General features: G+C 31.8%; 1 protein-coding gene across 1 annotated transcript in view; it reads left to right on the top strand.

Annotated features, from left to right (window-relative positions):
* Positions 1 to 20,749, top strand: part of LOC132720156 (aladin-like) — a 52,883-nt gene that overhangs the window by 1,968 nt on the left and 30,166 nt on the right. The window contains exons 2-4 of the mRNA XM_060704198.1: positions 16,634 to 16,725; positions 17,554 to 17,600; positions 18,361 to 18,546. Of these exons, the coding sequence (XP_060560181.1) occupies positions 16,634 to 16,725; positions 17,554 to 17,600; positions 18,361 to 18,546 (325 nt within the window). The remainder of the gene's footprint in view (positions 1 to 16,633; positions 16,726 to 17,553; positions 17,601 to 18,360; positions 18,547 to 20,749) is intronic.

Here is a 20,749-nt window from a genome sequence, read left to right as displayed (position 1 = left end):
TCTAGATAAAGTTTTAAATGTTTCTATAGATCATATAATTATACTTCATTTACATATTGCTCTGATAAACAAAAAGTTAAGAATGACAACTGCATATAAATGTATAGAATATAAACGTGGATAATAAAATATTGACATTTATTTCTTTATTTTGATGCGTCCTTATTTAAGTGTGTGGTGAGTATTATTTAATTTATACTCTATTTTTTAATGAAGTACGTATGCACCAGAAGATTACAAGATTTATTCATTAAGACATTTATTGCGCTTATAATTATTCTTGTAGTGATTTTTTCTCTTATGGCAATCAAATTAAATATTTCTTCACAGACACTTAATTGTGGTTCGCTTATTTAATAAGTCGTGGGCACGACATTAAAAATATCCGGGGAACTTAAAAGTCCAGAAACTGAAAAAAAGGTTTTCGTTGAAGCCAACTTTGAAAAAAAGTAATTGTGTGCAAAGGTAAATTAAACTACTGGCATTCTAATATTTTTTATTTTAGTTAAATGGCTTCATTTTGGTTAGAGAATGCATTGTCAAAGACTTATAAGACTATTTTAACGTTTCTGTTTTAATGTAACCATTTTCAGAGTTTTGATTGTGTGCATGTACTTCAATTCATGAAATCAGAAATTAAATTGATATATATCTGTGACGAAATCTCCAACAAGTGATTTCTGTGTGGTATTTTAAAACTTGTTAAAGGGGCAATTAGAAGAAATACAGTGAAATTAACCTTGCATATGAACAGTTTCCATGAATTAAATTTTGTAAAATTTCTCCCGAGATTGAATGTGGTCTCGAATGAAAGCGTATATACTTTCAAATGCATTAAAATTATGTATGTTTCACCGCAATATTAATTATTTCTCTCCGACTTTTGATATTAACTTAATAGAACTTAATTGATCACCAATGCAGATGCTATTATTAACAATGTACATTTATCGTCCCTTTTCATTAGGTCGGTCAAAAATGACAGTAATTATATTATAATACATTCTTAATTTTTGGTGTATTCTGCTTAAATTCGAGAACAAATATGTTAATAAAATTAATACAACCACGGATTTATATTACAAATCCGTGATACAACTGAATACAATATGAGTTGAATTGTCCGAATTCGAACATTCATGGTTTTCATTTGTTTAAAATGACATATTTTTGTTATAAATTTTAAGTATACTGTGTATACAGTATAGTGAATAATTGAGGGAATGGCAAAGCAATTTTAAATATATATACGGCAAGGGACGGAAACTACGGACGATAGCAGTAGGTACTCTTCAAGAAGGAGTATACCGGCAAAGTTTAGTTTTTGGGTTTCGATAAGTACGTGATTTAATTTAATTTCAAAGATTGTTTGATTTGTCATTTCATCAGGACAATTCGTATAGCCCTATTTATAGTGTTAATGACCCTTGGAAGTTTTTAACTTCATTCGAGAAGTTTCTGTTAGTGAATATATCTCTCTTTTTCAGGTCTAGGATTTCATGATATTTATGGACAGTCTGTAAATTTTTGGACGATCCATAATTTTACAGATTTTTTAATCTGTAAATTTACAGACATGAACTAAGAAAATAGTAGAAGTTGCATTAAAATTCAAAACCGCAGGTAAAAATGGATAAGGTTACTTATTATATGAATAAATGTAACAGTATGGTAAGATTCAGAACAATTTGATGACTTTCAATTTTCACTTTTAACAAAAATTTCAATTGATTGATTTATTTGTGTATATATATATATGTCATATTACAAAACAAATTAAGACAATTTATCACAGATATATCTATCACATTGTTTTTAACACAGTAATCAGTAATTAATTGAAAAATAATAACTTTACATTCATAATTAAATCAAAGATCTTGTTGACTTCAAGACAATATATACTACACAGGAGTAACACGTTTATCACAGGTTCACTCAAGCATGAGATTTTCTTAAATATGTTACATAAAGACTATCTCATCACATTATGGGTAACCAAGTTATTATTATTAGCCATATTTGGGACTTAGATTTTTTCTTATTCTTCTATGAATTGTTTAAGTAATAGAAGATCAATTATTATGTGTGATATCTAGATGCATAATAATTTATAGACCATGAGACAGTGATAAATAGATAAGGCCGTTTCCACCACATTTTAATTATCATATTTGTTTTAATTTTGAAATAAAGTTGGTAAAAACACGTATACATTGGATGCAACGGGCACCCGCAAAATTTCTATCCAGTCCGCGCGACAAACTTGTCGAAATAGGTCAACACAAAAACTTGCAGAATTTTCAAGAAAATCGGATTGACCTCCTTATTCAGATAGAAGAAATTTTAGACCAATGAGGACAAAGGAGGCAATCCTCTCTAAACCAATCAAAATTAACTTTATAAAGCGGGTGTTCGGTAGAACTTACAAAATTTACAAAATTTAAAACAAACTCTGCTAATTACAAACATGTAATTAATTATATGCATCCCAATGTATACGGTTTATACATACGGTAAATAGAAACCAACATAAACAACAGTCAGCCCACATTGAAATGGTCAGAAAACGTTCCTGACATGCCTTCTCGCACATAAGTATGCGAACTCTACAATTATAGGTAAATTTCTAAAAAATTTTAGTTAGATTAAATAAATATTAGTCCTGTTATAAAAGACGGTAATCTATATAAACGTCTTGGCCGATTTTAAATTAAGTGCTTTTAATCAATAAATTTTAGATTTCTCAAACTTAGTATGGGATTGCCCCATCTCCCTCCCATGGCAGAGGTTGTACGTAGAGACAACCCTGTCATGGGGGATATGGTATGCACATAAACACATGTACAGATATAATAACAAGTATAATAAACATCAGATCCCCATTTTTTTAATGATTATAAATGAAGTATATGCTCGCCCATATGGTCTCTTTCTGGTGGCGAGGGTAAACAAACACCAGTGATTTTTTTTCCAATTTTCAAAACAACCTGTGGCTTTCTGAAGGGGAAATTATAGCGCGATAAATCAGAAATGGGGAAAATCAAATTCCAACAAGTGAGAATGGAATTTACCCACACATTCAATAAAATTTTCAATTTCAATTCAATTTAACATGCATAGTACAAATCAGAGGCTATAGGGACAGCTTTCTGTCTTCTAGCTGATATAATAAGTCAGATGCTGTCGAGTCATGTTTCTGGTAAAAAAGTGCACAGGGCATTTCAGGGGAAAAATTGGCCTTTTAAGGGGAAAATATACCTATTTTGAGCTAGGGGAAACAGCCTTTATTCGGCTGTAAAATACAGGAAAAAACATCACTGAACACAAACACACTACACAGGATAACCCATGAAAGTTCAATATAAAAAAGAGAACTTATTTCCAATGGGGTCCTTTGATGGTAAAGAATATATTTTCTTGAGAACTGGCATTCAGGTCCATACTTAGAGATGATATACTGGACTGATGTTAAATTTCTAAGATCAAATAATATTAATTTCTATTGCACATTATGTTAATTACATATATCACATATTTGCAGGAATAATACTATGAATATGACTAGTTATTACACCAATGAAAGATATCTATTTATATATATCACAAAACCAATCACAAGATACATTTATATAAACATACTATATTGATTAAAACAATTATCTCTAAAACTAATAAAAAATAAAATCCCTAATACCCTGGTAAAAAAATGTACTTTTTGTAAAACTATTAACATATGGGGTATATGAAAGTTCCCTACACTGTTTCTACTATTATAACAATGAACATCAGACTTTAAAGAAAAGTTATCATACATATAAGAAGGACACTTTTTATTAAATATTTTGTGTACATGATTGAGTCTTAACTGTATGACTCTATTTTCTATATTAAACCACCCAATACTGCTAAAATCAATAACTTTCAATGATTTTCTAGAGGAATAACCATGAATATAACGAACAACTTTGTTTTGTGCTACTTGAAGTTTATGTTTAAGTTGTTTAGTAAGGCCACTATACCAAGATGAGCTGGCATAATCGAAGTGACACTGTATTAAAGAGTTACATAATAGTTTTCTTAGCTCCATATTCAAACTGTTGCCTTGTCTATACAAAAATTTTAATCGAGAGTTATCTTTTCGTACTATATTATCAACAATAGAAGTGGCTGAGAGATCATTATCCAAGATAGAACTGAGATAATTTACTGATGGCTGAGATTGTATGGTGTGATTGTTACAGTGTATTTTAAACTGCTCTAGTTTTGACAATTTCCTCTTAGAACTAAAAACAATGCATTCTGTTTTACCAAGATGTAATGATAGCTTATTATCAACAAGCCATTTACTACAATTTTCTAGTTTCTTACCCAAAACATTACAAATAACATCTGGATCTTTATGTGAATATAAAATTGCACTATCATCTGCATAAAGAATAAGCTTACATTTTTTGCTAATACTAATACTCATTTCATTGACATAACATAGAAACAATAGAGGACCTAATATACTTCCCTGAGGAACACCACATGTAATATTCATAGCTTCAGACATAGTATTATTTACATTTACAATTTGACTACGACCAGATAAATAAGATTGAAACCATTCTACTGACTCCACACCCATTTTTTGTAACTTTCTACACAAGATGTCATGGTCCACAGTGTCAAACGCCTTTTGCAAATCTAACATAATCATACCGGTGAGCAGTCCTTTGGAAGTTTGACTTTTTACATGGTCAGTGAGATGGATTAGGCAGGAGTCAGTATCAGTAGAATAATTACATCTAAAATCACTTTGTAATTCATATAATAGTCCCTGCTTAACTAAAAAAATTTCTAACTGATTATAATTATACAGTTCTTTCTAAGATTTTTGAAGCAATAGATAAAATACTGACAGGTCTATAGTTGGAAACATCAGATCTGTTATTCTTTTTGAATAATGGTTTGACTTTAGCACATTTCAGTTCATTTGGAACTGATTTAGATGTAATAGAATTATTCACTAAAAAGGTAATATGTATCTTTAAAAATGGTGCAGCATCTTTAAGAAATTTTGCTGGAATTTCATCTAATCCTGTGCTTTTAGAACAATTTAATTTACAAAGCTCTTTATATATATTCTTCACTAACAGTATGTAATTGAAATCTATTTCCATCTGGATTTCTGTTCTTATAGAATTCTTTAAAGATGTCTGATTCTACAGAAAAAAGGTTAAATGGATTTGGCAATTTATCCAACAAAATTTATCCATTCAAAATCATCATACAAAGATGAAACTCACCCCATTACCTTTGTAAATATAAACAATCAATAAAACAACTTGTCTTAAGCTGCGGATTTTAGTTTAAAACTAAAAACAGCAAATTTCACATTGAATATCTTTAAATTTATGAATTGAAAAATCTTTAAAATTCTAGACCATCTATGAATTTACGGATAGTCCGTAAATATCATGAAATCCTAGACCTGTTTTTAGCCTGATAAGAAAAGTCATTTTTTCCAGTTTTCTTGGCTGACTTGATGTTGAACTTAATTAAAACTCCATTTTCAAATGTCAGTGACAAAATAGCAGAAAATACAAACTTTCTGTTATTTTGTTGTATTTGTAATTTGTCTAATAAACCATGCATAACATCATGATACCATTGCCAATATACACATATCTAAATGTTTTTCATTGTTTCTACTGTCAAATTCGATATAATGATATATTGTCGATATTTGTTTCTCGATATATCAATACAAGAAAAGCATTGATGCAAAGCATCAAAGGGCGTCCAAGCAAGAAATGCAGAAAGTGAAGATGAACTAGTAGACATATGATGACAAGATATTCTTATAAACTTTTCAATGGTTAATTGGTTTTTACCAGAATGAACGGACGAAAGACATTGTTCATTATAAACTTTGATTGGCATGCTAGAGATTAGAATATTACTTGTTATTTCTTTATGATCGTGGTTATTAATAGCAACGGATATACATGTATACAATCATTTATAATCCATATGTGTAACGCATGATCAACACCACACTTGTGGAATTGTCTCTTATTATGTTATCGCTTTTAGCGAAGACCCCCTCTTAAGGTATCTGTTCACACTTAGTAAAAATATGACACTGGTTATATTACCATGTTGATCATGTTGAGCATAATTGTTTATTATACAATAATTGTAATATCTATTTTAATATAAAAAAATACAGATTTTATTAATATTGTTTTCCTCTCTTTTTTCGTGTTTTATGTGCTATTTTAATACTGAGTTTTCACGTTTACTACTCTTTTTTTATTAAAATTGTAAAATAAATTTTAAGAATTCAGTTGTCATATTGACCGACGATTATAAGTCAAAACTTAACTGGAAAAAGTCAGTAAATTATGCTTAATCTTTCAATATATAATATTGCTTATTCTTAAACCATGTACATGTACATTTGTTTTTTTCTTTATCATTTTTTTAAATTATCAATTAATTGAATAATTCATAAAATCTAATTTGTAACTTTGAATAATTCCTGGGCATCTTTACTAAACACGAATAACAAATTAAATAAAATGTTTCAAAGTTGATAGTGTCATATTTATACCATAACAATGTATCTTTTTCTCAATTATTGTACATATTTATTGTTTTTATCTCATATAGATAAAATGAAACATGCTATTGTTGTTGTTGTTGGGCTTTTTACGAATTGTATGTTTATGTATAGTAATAATCAATAAATTTGAGAGTTAATATATGTTTATTAATTATTGTAACCAAACTAAGTGACAAACATTCATTTTGGAAAAAAAGGTTATTTATCTGTAAAATATCTGTTCTGTTCTGTAACGATATCAAACATCTACTCCAAAACCGGGAGAGACCGGACAATAAACGTGTGATGCTATTCGCCGGTCACTAGTAAATCCCGGGAGAGACCGGGAATTACCGATAGCAGTACATCCCTCTATAAATAGATTTTTCGGAATGTTTAGGTCATCAACTCATCATTCTATTTTAACATACCTTAATAACCCACTGTGTACTACAAAATGATAAATAAAAAAACACGAAGAGACGGAAAAGGTTATTTCATGCATTGCGAAATTCTCCAGTTCGCTATTCATTGTACATATCGAGACAATTTTTTAATCAAGCACCCTCATACCGATCGGAATGATCGGCTTTTATCATGACCGACTATAAGGCTCGAGAAGTTGCTGTCGCCCTTTCACAAAATCTGATTTCATTCCATAAGGGCGTCGCGCTTCGGCGCGGACGCCTACAAATTTTTCCAGTATTAAAAATGTTACACTCATTAAGAAAGTTTGCCTTTCAACTAAGGGATTAAATGTTTGAGCCCTAGTCTGGTCACAACCATGTTTCTTTTTCATATGACACAAGTATACATTTGTACTGGTGCCTCATATTTCCATGGTACTTAACTGTTTAACACAGACAACAAAAGTTAAGAGGATAAAATTCTGGAAAACACAGTGAATATTGTAGGATAGACATGTTAATTGCATCATAGTTTATTCCATTTATTGTTTGCATGTAAGCAATTATGTATACAACATTGTAATTAACACCCATCTGCGGCCTTGTGAGTAAATTTGTGTTCTCATATATTTCCAAGGCAATTACATTTTAACACTTTCTAAAGCAAAACCAATAGTAAACTTTATTTATTAGTACACCTATACATAGGCTCATCTGAAAGGGGTGATTTTCTCTTTGGCATTTATCAAATACCTCAATGGTTGTTTAACAAATAAGATTTTCTTAAAAGGTATGAAATCTAAAAGAAAAATGATAAAATATTAAATAACTGCTCTTAATCTGAATAAAATAATTTTTTTTAGTTCTATATGAAACATTACGATAAAAGTACAATAAAATAGTAAAAGTAAAACTACTGACAGGTTCATTAAGTCTAGGAGGCATTTTAGACTGTTTAAGCCTGATACCTTGGAAATATTGGTACCACGGAAATCAGACTTCCCAAAAGTTAAAACATTCGGTCTGACAAACCATGAAAATCTGTTGGACCGAAATGAAATCATTTGAATGAAAAAGGTGTATGGCCTGTTAAGGATTTTGTGTTGCCAGCTACACAGAATCTTGACAGAACTACTCCTCAGATTAAACTACTAGTGTAATTTCATTTAAACTTTACAGAAATGATTGATACCAAATGTAGTTTTGCATATCGTAGGCATTTTCTAGGTCAAATTTATCTCCCCTTGAACTTTTCTTTAAGAAATACTATAAATTCTTTACTTTTTAGCTCGACTATTCGATAAGAATAAGTAGAGCTATTGCAGTCACCCGAGCGTCGGCGTCGGTGTCGGCGTAACCACTTATGTTAAAGTTTTTGTAATAGTTCAAATATTTTCAAAGTCCATTGACATATGGCTTTGAAACTTTGCACACTTGTTCACCATCATGACTCCAACCTGTAGACAGGAGGAGGTAACTCTATCAAGCATTTTGACAGAATTATGCCCCTTTTTCGACTTAGAATTTATGTTAAAGTTTTTGTAATAGTTCAAATATTTTCAAAGTCCATTGACATATGGCTTTGAAACTTTGCACACTTGTTCACTATTATGACCCCAACCTGTAGACAGGAGGAGGTAACTCTATCAAGCATTTTGACAGAATTATGTCCCTTTTTCGACTTAGAATTTATGTTAAAGTTTTTTTAATACCTTAAATATTTTCCAAGTCCATTGACATATGGCTTTGAAACTTTGCACACTTGTTCACCATCATGACCCCAAGTCGTAGACAGGAGGAGGTAACTCTATCAAGCATTTTGACAGAATTATGCCCCTTTTTCAACTTAGAATTTATGTTAAATTTTTTGTAATACCTCAAATATTTTCAAAGTTCATTGACATATGGCTTTGAAACTTTGCACACTTGTTCACCATCATTACCCCAACCTGTAAACAGGAGGAGGTAACTGTATCAAGCATTTTTTTTTTTTTACTATCAAGCACTAAGAATAGTCGAGCGTTGCTGTCCTACTGACAGCTCTTGTTAAGGTATCTTCTTCAAACTTCAAATATATATTTCTTATCACACATGTTATGTGACAAGGTCCATAACTCTAGTATGACTATTTCCAGAATTATTCCCCCTTGAACTTGGAATTTATGTTAACAACTATAACTGCTTGTCATAAGAAGAAATATATTTATATTATAATTATTTTTATGAATATATGGCGGGGGCATATAGTGTTACCCTGTTCAATCATTCTGTCCTTGCGTCATTCTGTCATTCCCTCATCATCAGTTTCAATTCATTATCTTAGTAACAGTTCCACACATTCAACTCAAATTTGACATATGGATATGTCATGAGAAAATACAGATCAAATTCGAATTTGGTCATGGTTTGATGATTTTTGGCAGAGTTATGCCCCTTTCACTTTGAAAATAATATGAAATTTTCAGTTCCCATTCATTATCTCCTCAACAGTATTACACATTCAACTCGAACTTGACATATGGATACGTCAAAAGAATGCGCAGGCCAAGTTCGAATTTGGCAATGGTTCGATGATTTTTGGCAGAGTTATGCCCCTTTCACTTTGAAAATAATATGAAATTTTTTGTTTCCATTCATTATCTCCTCTAGGGTGTTACACATTCAACACAAATTTGACATATGGATACGTCAAAGAAATGGTCAGGTCAAGTTCGAATTTGGTCATGGTTCAATGATTTTTGGCACAGTTTTGCCCCTTTAACTTCATTAAAAAAAAGGAAATTTTCAGTTCCCATTCATTATCTCCCCAACAGTTGTACATAATCAACTCAAATTAAAGATATGGATATTTCATAAGAATGCATTGGTCAATTTCGAATTTGGTCATAGTTTGATGATAGCTGACAGAGTTATCCCTCTTGAACTTTGAAAAAAAATCAGAAATTTTTAGTTTCCGTTCATTATCTCCCGGATGGTTGTACATATTCAACTCAAATTTGACATAATTATAGATACGTCTTAGGAATAAGCAGTTCAAGTTTGAATTAAGTCTTGGTTCAATGATTTTGGACAAAGTTTAATCTCTTGAATGTTGGAAAAAGTTTAAAATTATAGTTTCAGCACTCATACTTTTGTGGAAGTGTATGTAGCCATTATTTTGGCTACAAATATGCAATATACAATTTACAAAAGGTTAACACTGAATTGTTTCAGTGCCTTGAACTTTGTATAAAAATGGTTTGTGTTACCATTGAAGAGTTATGCCCCCCTTCAAAGAAGTAAGGGTATATTGCTTTGCATTTGTCTGTTGGTCGGTCCGTAGACCAAATCGTTTCCGAGTGGTAACTAAAGAACCCTTAGGCCTAGGAACTTCAAACTTGGTATGATGATTGTTCATGACCAGCAGATGACCCCTATTGATTTTGGGGTCAAGAAGTCAAAGGTCAAGGTCACATTGACCTTGTAGGTAAAAACTGTTTCTGAGTGATAACTAAAGAACCCTTAGGCCTAGGAATTTCAAACTTGGTATGATGATTGTTCATGACCAGCTGATGAACCCTATTGATTTTGGGGTCAAGAGGTCAAAGGTCAAGGTCACATTGACCTTTTCGGTAAAAACATTTCCAATCAATAACTTGGGGGTGTCCGTGGCCGAGTGGTTAAGGTAGTTGACTTCAAACCACTTGCCCCTCACCACTGCGGGTTCGAATCCCTACAGGGACTTTGGATTCTTTCATGTGAGGAAGCTATCCAGCTAGCTTACCGAATGTCGGTGGTTCTACTCAGATGCCTGTTCGTGCCTGAAATAATGTACGGAAGGGCACCTGAGGTCTTCCTCCACCAGAAAAGCTGGAATGTCGGGATATGACCTATACTTTGTCGATGTGACATAAAACCCAATACAAAACAATCGAACAATCAATAACTTGACAACCCATGGGCTGTTGGCCCTCAAACTTGGTAGGTGCATTGGACTTGACCAGTAGATGAACCCTTATGATTTTTGGGTCAGGGGAACAAAGGTCAAGGTTGCATTGACCTTGTATTTCAAAATGGTTTTCTATCAATAACTGGACAACCCATGGACCCTTGACCTTCAAGCTTTACAGATTTATTGCTTTTGGTCATAAGATGATCTCAATGGATTATTGGCGTTAAGGGGTCAGAGATCAAGATGACATTGACCTTATAGGTAACAACACTTTCTGTTCAATATCCCAACTCTGACATGGGCCCTTTACCTTCAAACTTCACAGGTGCATTGGTCTTAGCCAGTAGATAACCCCTATTGATTAAGGGTCAAAGGTCAATGTCATATTGACATTGTATGTAAAGATTGTTTCTGACCAATAACTCAACAACTCAAGTTGCCTTGATTGATATTTTTTTTATTAGCTCGACTATTCGATAAGAATAAGTAGAGCTATTGCAGTCACCCGAGCGTCGGCGTCAGTGTCGGCGTCTGCGTCGGCGTAACCACTTATGTTAAAGTTTTTGTAATAGTTCAAATATTTTCAAAGTCCATTGACATATGGCTTTGAAACTTTGCACACTTGTTCACCATCATGACCCCAACCTGTAGACAGGAGGAGGTAACTCTATCAAGCATTTTGACAGAATTATGCCCCTTTTTCGACTTAGAATTTATGTTAAAGTTTTTGTAATACCTCAAATATTTTCAAAGTTCATTGACATATGGCTTTGAAACTTTGCACACTTGTTCACCATCATGACCCCAACCTGTAAACAGGAGGAGGTAACTGTATCAAGCATTTTTTTTTTACTATCAAGCACTAAGAATAGTCGAGCGTTGCTGTCCTACCAACAGCTCTTGTTAAACTTCAAATTCTTTTGGTATACGCATTTCAAGGTCTTATGTAATATAACAACTTGGCTGTCATTGATGAGGCCTACATGATTCATAAAATTTATGCATATATGATTTGGTAAGATTTGAAATAAAATTGCTGCACACAACCTTTGCAGTCACAATTACCTAGTGACTAGTCATGACCAGTAATTAACCCTTATTGATTTTTTGGTCACCAGGGGGCATACATGTTTTACAAACATATCTTGTTTTAAGGGCTTTGAACTAGTTTGTGCAAACAAATTTGGAACTAAATATTATATTAACATCTGAAATTTTGGCTGCATGCTGGGGCATCCATGGCGTGACAACACATTTCTAGTTTCTTTCATAGTTTTGTCTTCCTTACTGTGTCTAGTATTTAATTAGTCGAGCTTTGCTGTCTCCTGTGACAGTTCTTGTTTGCTGAGTTATGCCCCTTAAATAAAAAACACATTTTGGCTTGTTGTTGTGTCTCCTGCTACACAATAGCTGCAGCATGCAATTGGCTATCATAAGGCAACACATGTGGTCACGGATCTCTCTTGTGATGTTTTGGATGTTGATTTTTATGCCCCCGGGCATATAGTAATTGAACCGTCTGTCCGAGCAAACATTTTGGGTTTAGGGGCTATGTAACAGTAAAGAGAACAAAAGAGAACAATAGGTTCATTCCGTGATCAAAGGGTTTATGGGCTAGTAGCCCTTAAGATAACAAAGAAAAAAACAAAGAAAATAGCCCCTAAACCCAAAATGTTGGAACGTCTGTCCGTCCGTCCATACGAGGTTAACCTAGAACGGCAAGTTGGAAATATCTTAATTTCTATCTATACTAATGGCTTCATAATTTCCACACTTACTTATAAATACAAAGTACATGATATTGCCAAGTGATATAACTGTGTCATCCATATTTCCCAGTTATTCCATTTTTTCACTTTGAAAATAGGGCCTAAAGTCTGGTTAACCTATTCCGGCAAGTTGGATTTATCGTAAATTTCTCTTAATTGCTTAATTTATTTAATGATATCTTGCATATTTAGTAGGTGGATACCTTTAATGGTCCTCTAATTTTTTGTGGAGTAAGTGGTCTCTAGGGTCAAAGTCATGGTCACTGGTTTAGAAAATAAATTTAAACATTTTTGCTCATACAGCCTTTATTTTTTGGTTGATCTCTTTCATGATTAATACAAACATGCCAAGGGAGGTCCTTCTTCTTTGGGTATAGTAAGGGGTCATTTGGGTCAAAGTCAATGTCACCAATGTCAAGGTCACCAATGTTAAAAATAGATTTTTACATTTTTAGCTCGACTTTTCTATGAAAAGGGGAGCTATCCTACTCGCCCCGGCGTCGGCGTCGGCGTCGGCGTCGGCGTTGGCGTCACACCTTGGTTAAGTTTTTCGTACCACCCCACTTTATTTCAGAAGTATTACAAGTATGGCTTTGAAACTTACCATACTTGTTCACCATCATAACCTCCATCTACAGACAAGAGTACATAACTCTGTGAAGGTTTTTGACAGAATTATGGCCCTTTTTTGACTTAGAAAGTGTATTGAGCTTGGTTAAGTTTTTTGTACCACCTCACTTTATTTCAAAACCATTGGAGGTATTGCTTTGAAACTGACCATACTTGTTTACCATCACGACCTTCATCAACAGACAAGAGGACATAACTCTGTCAAGGTTTTTGACAGAATTATGCCCCTTTTTGACTTAGAAAATACATTGAATATGGGTAAAATCCACTTATTGCCTTAACCCTTTGAGATATTGCTTTGAAACTTTTAATGCTATTTCACATCATTACCCCCATCTGTACGCAAGAGAAGGTAACTCTGTCAAGGATTTGTTTAATACTATTAAATTTATTTAAGGCTCAACTCAGTTTTTTTTTCTTTCTTACCAGCCCTCTTTTGACTTAAACATTTCAAACTTTGCTGCAGTGTTCAAGGGTATCACACAATTCAGTAAAATAATTCTTCACTAAATATCTTAATGCTCATGGCCATTGTTCACTTTAAAAATACAGAGATTCTTGTATTGCCTTTTACTGCAAAAACTTTTTTTATTGGCAAGCAATAAAAAAGTCGAGCGCGCTGTCTTACGGACAGCTCTTGTTTACAGGTGTATTAACCATATTCTATAGACAGATGTCATTTATAATTGATAGGAACATAAAATTTGAAGGAGTTAGTGGTCAGTTGGGTCAAGGTCACCAGTGCTAAAAATAGATTTTTACACTTTTGCTTATACAGCCTTTCTTATATGAAATTGTTAAAATAATACAAGCACTGGGTATACAATTTTTTTTCTCTAATTTGTTATGGTCACTAAGATTTCTTCAAGAATAGGCTTTTTGATATTTTAGCATTTTAGAATGAGAGTTAGAATGAAAACTAGGGGACAAATATGTATCTTAGGCAGGAAGAAAATCTACCCAGTATCATTGAATAATAAAAAAAAATGCAACAACAAAATCATTCCCTTTGACCTTTTCACTTTGTTATTCAGATTACATTTATAGGTTAAAGCATACTTAGTACAGAAGGAAAATTAAATCTATTAGTAAGTTGGTAATTTTGAATAATTTGCGTAGCTTTAATAGGGGAAGTTTTGCTTTTTTTAATCATTTTAAGCTTTTTATTTTTTTATATACCCTACTTTCATTGTTTTATAGTATACTTGGTTTTTTTAGACTGGGAATAAAACCCAACAACCCCTTTTTAAAATGTTTTCCCCCAGCCACCTAAAAAGGGGAATAACTGTTTTGAACAAAGGGGGTTAAAAAAAGCCCCGGTACCACAAGACATTCCAAAATTAAAGTTAATAAACACATTTTTAATATAGCAAAAATACAAATATAGAAAAATTTTGATTAATTTCTTTGTTTCCAAATATGTGTAAAAAAATTCGGGAAATAATTTAAAATCTTTTTTTGTTTTTAATAAAAAAAGGTATTTAAAATTTTTTAATTAAAACCATGTTTCTTGAACTTAAAAATAATAATTTTAAATTTTACCCTTTAAAAATTTCTTTTAGTTTTTTAACAATTTTTAAATTTAAAACCTTCGTTTTAGTTGTTGCCTTTAACAGATGACATAATTCCCCTCAGCCCCTTCCTTTTTGTTGACTTTTTGGTCTTTTTTATCATCTTTATTTTTTGGTAAACTAATTTTTTTACTTATTTTAACTTTTTGAAATTTTTCTATCTAAAAAAGGATAATTTTTTGGGCAAAAATGCCCCCAGAAAGCAATCAAAACACTTTTTGAGTCAGGGGTTTTGCCAGTTTATTTTTTTTAAAAGTGATTTTGGAAAAGAGAAAATTAAACCCAAATTCTTATGAAAACCTTTAAAAAGTTTTTTTTTAACCATTTTTTTAGGAATTTATGAGCCTTTGCCCATAAAAGGGGTTTAAAATCCCCATCCTCATTTTACATGAAATTTAAAAGAAGTTTTTTTTTGGGTTTGGGGTTTTTAAAACCCAAAGTTTTTGGGAAAAATTTGTATAGAAACAATTTTTTTTAAAAATGGTATCCCTTTATTCAAAGGGGTATAATTTTCATTGATATTTTTTTGCGGGGATTTTGTCCCTTTCTATCTTAAAAAATTGGGTTTTAGTTTTGTTTGGGGTTTACAACCCAATTTCCAAGTTGTTTTTGCTTTGTAGTTTCAGGATATCCGGGTTTTTTGGAGCCTTTAAAAAAAACCCAAAACTCGCGGGGGCCAAAACAAAAGCGTAAACCCCGCAAAAATCAGCATTTTTTTACCCTTTAGGACCTTTTCCCCTAAAAGAGTATTTAACCTTTCCCTGGCGGGAAGGGGGTATCGGGGGCATGGAGGAAATTTTGAATGAAGCCAAAAACAAGGGAAAAAATCCATCTTTAAAAAAAAAATATTTTTTAAATTTATGCAAAAAAAAAAAACCCCTGGCCCCTATTTAAATCTATTGTCTGCCCTTTTGGGTTTTTGTTGTTTTGTATTTTTTTTAAACCCTTTTAAAAATTTTTAAATACCCTTAAACAGAAATTTCCCAAATTTTAAATTTCAAATGATGTGCAGTTTGATTTCCTCGGGTCAAAGTCAACCATTTTAGTCACTTTTTAGGTTTTAAATTTTAAAAAATTTAGATAGGCAAGTATTCAGACCTTTTTTTAAAAAAATTTGGGGCTGAAAAATGGCCTGGTTTTTTTTTTTAATTTTTTAAAATTTATTATGAAATTTTTTTTTTTTAAAATGATAATTGGGAAGTTGTTGTTTGGGCAAATCATTTACATTTTTTAAATAAAACCATGCAAAATATTTTGTGTGACTTAAAAATGTTTTGTGCATTATTGTAAATTCTACTTTTACCACTAAATTTGATCGATTCTAACAGTTTACAAAATGTCCCTACATGTATTAAGGCAAACAAACATTATTTGATGAGAAATCCATTCATTTCTTATGTACATGTACATCATTGATCTAATTAAACTCGTATCAAATTTCTGTTGTGCATTATGTAAAAAAAAAGCACAATGTTGATTAAAAGAAAGTGTTATTTCCTAGATTGCTGATTTTGAATTCTCAAATTCATGCTATGAGTTACATTGGTAAATTATTGGAAAAATTATATCCTATGTCAAGTTTTTTTAAACCTCTTTAGTTTTCAAAATTGTTCTTAGATCTAGTAAATGTACTATCTATACATGTACCAAACAGATGGCTGTTTGAAGTTACTTAAGTATGACAGTCTTCGAGTTTGTTGTTATGATTGATTATTAACTTAAATTTTCAGTTCCAAATTGGATTTCTGCGATTGCCCAAAAATTGCTTGTTCTGTCACGCTGGACCGGTTCCCTACATGGATCATTTTTCCCACATTTAGCTGTAAGTTCATTTCACAATCATTTGCATTGGAATCACAACAGTTCATTTGTGCTCATTAGTCCCAGAATCAGTAGTAATTGTAGCTTTTCCAGAATTTTCATGGTGAATATTCTTGCTAAACATTGATTAATAATCATGCTTTACTATTCTCAAATTACTTTTATCTGATTACTTAAAAGTGTTATGGAGAGAGAAATGCAGTAAATGCAAAATCTCTTTTTTACTATATCTGGCTTGGTCATTAAATTTCTGAAATATCATGAAAGAAATTTGTAAAAACGTTTTAAAAACAGTATAGTTGCATCAGCATGCAAGTTTTTACAATACTGACCATTCCTATATATTCTATGTCCATGACAATTTGGTCAAATAGAAATTATGTCTCATTAGCAATTTAGTTGATACAATAGTTTGTCTAGTTAACAAATGTCAAATTATTTTTCTAGATCTGTTTGTCAAAAAAACTGTTGAAAGGTTCACAATAATTTTAATTGACTTTTAATTTATCAAGTACAACATCCACAACATAAAAGTATTTCTACACTTACAATGTATTATTTTTTGGCCAGTGTTCGAAAAGTATTCAGTCAATCACAGATTGTTCATCAACACATGAGTAAAGATTAACACACTGTATCATTATTTATACTCAATCATTTGATTGTTTTTAATGAATTGTGGCATTTATTTGTTTACTAATAATTCTTAATATTTTGACAAAATTACATACATCATGTATTCAACAAACTGAAGAACTGTTTATGAAAAGATACACATAATATTGTTTACATTGGTATTTTATCAGAATGTCATTTCTCATATTTGCAGTTGTCAAATGAAGACATAGTTTCAAGGTTTTCAAGTGTAGTTCACTGGTAAGAATGTTAAAACTTTTTATCTTACCCAATTTTATAACAGGATGGCTTCACTTAATCACTTAGTTTGCTTAGGAAAACTCATTTAAATCTTATTGTCTGAAACTATATGTCTTAAATCTTTGATATTTAGCTTGTACCATTGCCTTGTAGAACAAATGTTAATTTATAAATCCTTTTTGGATTATTTAAAAGGTCTACAATGGGGGTAGCTTATTATTGATAGATAAAGAAGTAAACCACATGTATATCTTCTTGTGTGAAACTGCAAGCGTTCAGGCCAACATAACCTGCTAATTTAGGGTTTTAAATGTGAGTGTAACAGTGAAAAATAGTTACATACAGTCTCATACTTCCTAAACAGTGGAACAAGAAACACTGATATATATACTGTTATGTACTGAGGGATCGATTAAATACTAAGTTAGGGGCATCTGTGGCTGGAGTGGTTAACATCTTTGACTTCAAACCACTCTCCCTACTGCTATGGGTTCCAATCCTGACACTGACTTTGGATTCTTTTAATGTGAGGAAGCTATCCAGTTAGCTTACTTAATGTCAGTGGTTCTCCTTAGATGCCTGTTCGTAGTCGTCCTCCACTAGTAAACCTGGAAAGTAGCTGTATGACCTATACTGTGTTGATGCAATGTAAAACAAACAAAAAAAACTAAATCATCATCCAAATTTGTATGCATTTTAGATTTTCGTATGAAAAAAAGTTGACTGTATTTAAAATGCTGATATATTTTCTTGATTTCAGGACTGTTAGCCAAATCAAAGCATTTGCATGGCATCCACACACACTGAAATTCTCTTACGCCTTAAAAGATGATACTGTGAGAGTACATGCAAACTTTACAGAGCTTGCCTCGAGTCTGAAACACACAGAGCTAGTTCCCATATTGAAACATAAACTACAGAAGAATGTTGCTTGTTTGGCTTGGCAGTAAGTTGTTATATTTAGATATTTGGTGAAATATGATGATTGTCATTTGTTTTTTGTATAACAATGTTGTAAAATTAACTTTTTTGTTAGAACTGATCATTGATGATAGTAGCAACTGCAATATCAAATACTAACAGTTAAGGGTTGTAATCTTACTGCAATTAAGTTCAGGCTAGCCTTATTTGACTGATTCCTGATTTTTTGCTTTAAAGGGTGTAAAGCTATTTCCTATGAAATACTTTTATATAATTAATCAACAGTAAAATTATATTGTTTCAATAATCTCATGGTCAATTTTTGCTAGAATTGTAACATAGAATGTCTCAGTTATTTGATTTTTAACACATGAATATTGCACGTAAACAGAATAAAATGTTCTGGAACAAAATCTTATGCTGCTATTTTAAGTAGAATTTTATCCGTTTTAAGCAATGATTTTGTTTTGTACATACACCATTCTTTATTAAGGTAATTTACTGCCATATTTCTTTCATATAAGCAATTTAAAAGTATTCTTTTTTAAAAGTTTAAAAATAATTTTTTTAGCAGATAAATAGCTTTATACACTTTAAAAAAACAATTTTTCTTTTTTAAAAGTTTAAAAATATTTTTTTAGCAGATAAATAGCTTTATACACTTTAAAAAAACAATTTCTTAATTGCTGAAACTGTTAAAAGTCCCAATTTTATCTTGAAAATTCCCCTTTAGCAACAGATCAGCATTTTTGACAACCTTGTATATCTTTTTATTAATGGCTTTGAAACTTAATTATGCCCCCTTTTTATCTCAAAGTTAATGTTTCACTTCACCTGACTTAGTCAAAAGATCTGTCCTTTTTCCACTTTCAATTTGTATTATTTTAAAAGACGTTTTCATATTACCCTATCAAGTAGGGCTTATAAGGACCTGTTTTTAGTCTGTTGTTGAGGACTTGAAATTGCTGTGTAGTGGAAAACCAGGAGTAAACAATTTGCATAAAACACCAAGACGATTAAAGTACATTTATTTGTAGCAAATTTTGATATTATTTTAACACAAGAGTTTTATGTTAATACCATTGTTATTAAATACATGTATGTGTTTCATGAAATCACTTGAATTAATTGTAATAATTTGAATAAATGTATTTTATTTTTAACCAAGATATTTGGGACTATTTTATTTGCGTTGAACCTAAGGTGAGATTGTGTTGACAATGTTACATGCTCAAATAAGTTGGTCAACATGAACTATATGGTAGAGAAATCACTCAAGATGTGTCTCCTCATGAAAGAAAACACACAAATAAATATCTATTTGGTTAAAGTTCTAGCAACCTCATTTTGAGGTATTTTGTATCAAAATTACATCCAAAATGATAAGAAAAATGTTCATTGTGGCAAAGTATTCTTTAATCTTTGAAAAAATAAGCATGTTCTTTTAAATTGGATATTTTTATGCTCCCTGAAAAATTTCGGGGGAGCATATGGTTGCCGCCTTGTCCGTCCGTCCGTCTGTCCGTACAAACCAAGAGGTACTTGTGTGACTAGGAGAACAATCGGTAACAGTAAATTCTCTTTGATCCTATTCATTCCGTTTTTACTTGTGTGTCTTTTTGTAAGCCTTGTGTGACTAAAAATGGCTAAAAAGATCAAAGGAAAAGTCACAAAGTACCATTTCGTAGGTCTGTCCGTCCGTCCGTTCCTCAGCACAAACACTTTAGTATATGAGCTAACTAACGGTACACTTGGACAAAAGAGATCAAAGGACTTCATTCCGTAAATAATAGTTAGCTCATAAGTAAACAATAGTTAGCCCACAAGGAAACAAAAGAAAAGAACAATAGAAATAGCTCATAAACCTGAAAAATTGGTACGTCCGCCCATCCTTCCGCTTTTCTTGTCCCGGACATAACTTTGAAACAACAAGAGGTATCAACATGAAACTTTGTGTAGGTGTGCATAGCACAAGAACCATAACTCTGCCTTGCCTAATTTTTGAATTATTGCCCTTTGTTTATTTTTACACTTTGAACTTTGTCCGGGACATAACTCTTAAACAATAAGAGGTATCAACATGAAACTTTGTAGGTAGATAGATATCATTGATTAGGTGTGCAGTGCACAAGAACCGTAACCCTGCCTTGCCTAATACTTGAATTAATGCCCTATGTTCATTTTTACACTTTGAACTTTGTCCAGGACATTACTCTAAAATTATAAGA

The sequence above is a fragment of the Ruditapes philippinarum genome, unplaced genomic scaffold, assembly GCF_026571515.1.
Source record: "Ruditapes philippinarum isolate M1 unplaced genomic scaffold, ASM2657151v2 ctg744_1_1_1_1, whole genome shotgun sequence".
In the NCBI taxonomy this organism is placed as follows: Eukaryota; Metazoa; Mollusca; class Bivalvia; order Venerida; family Veneridae; genus Ruditapes; species Ruditapes philippinarum.
Note: the sequence above shows the minus strand (reverse complement) of the source record. Positions and strands in the feature narration are given on the sequence as shown.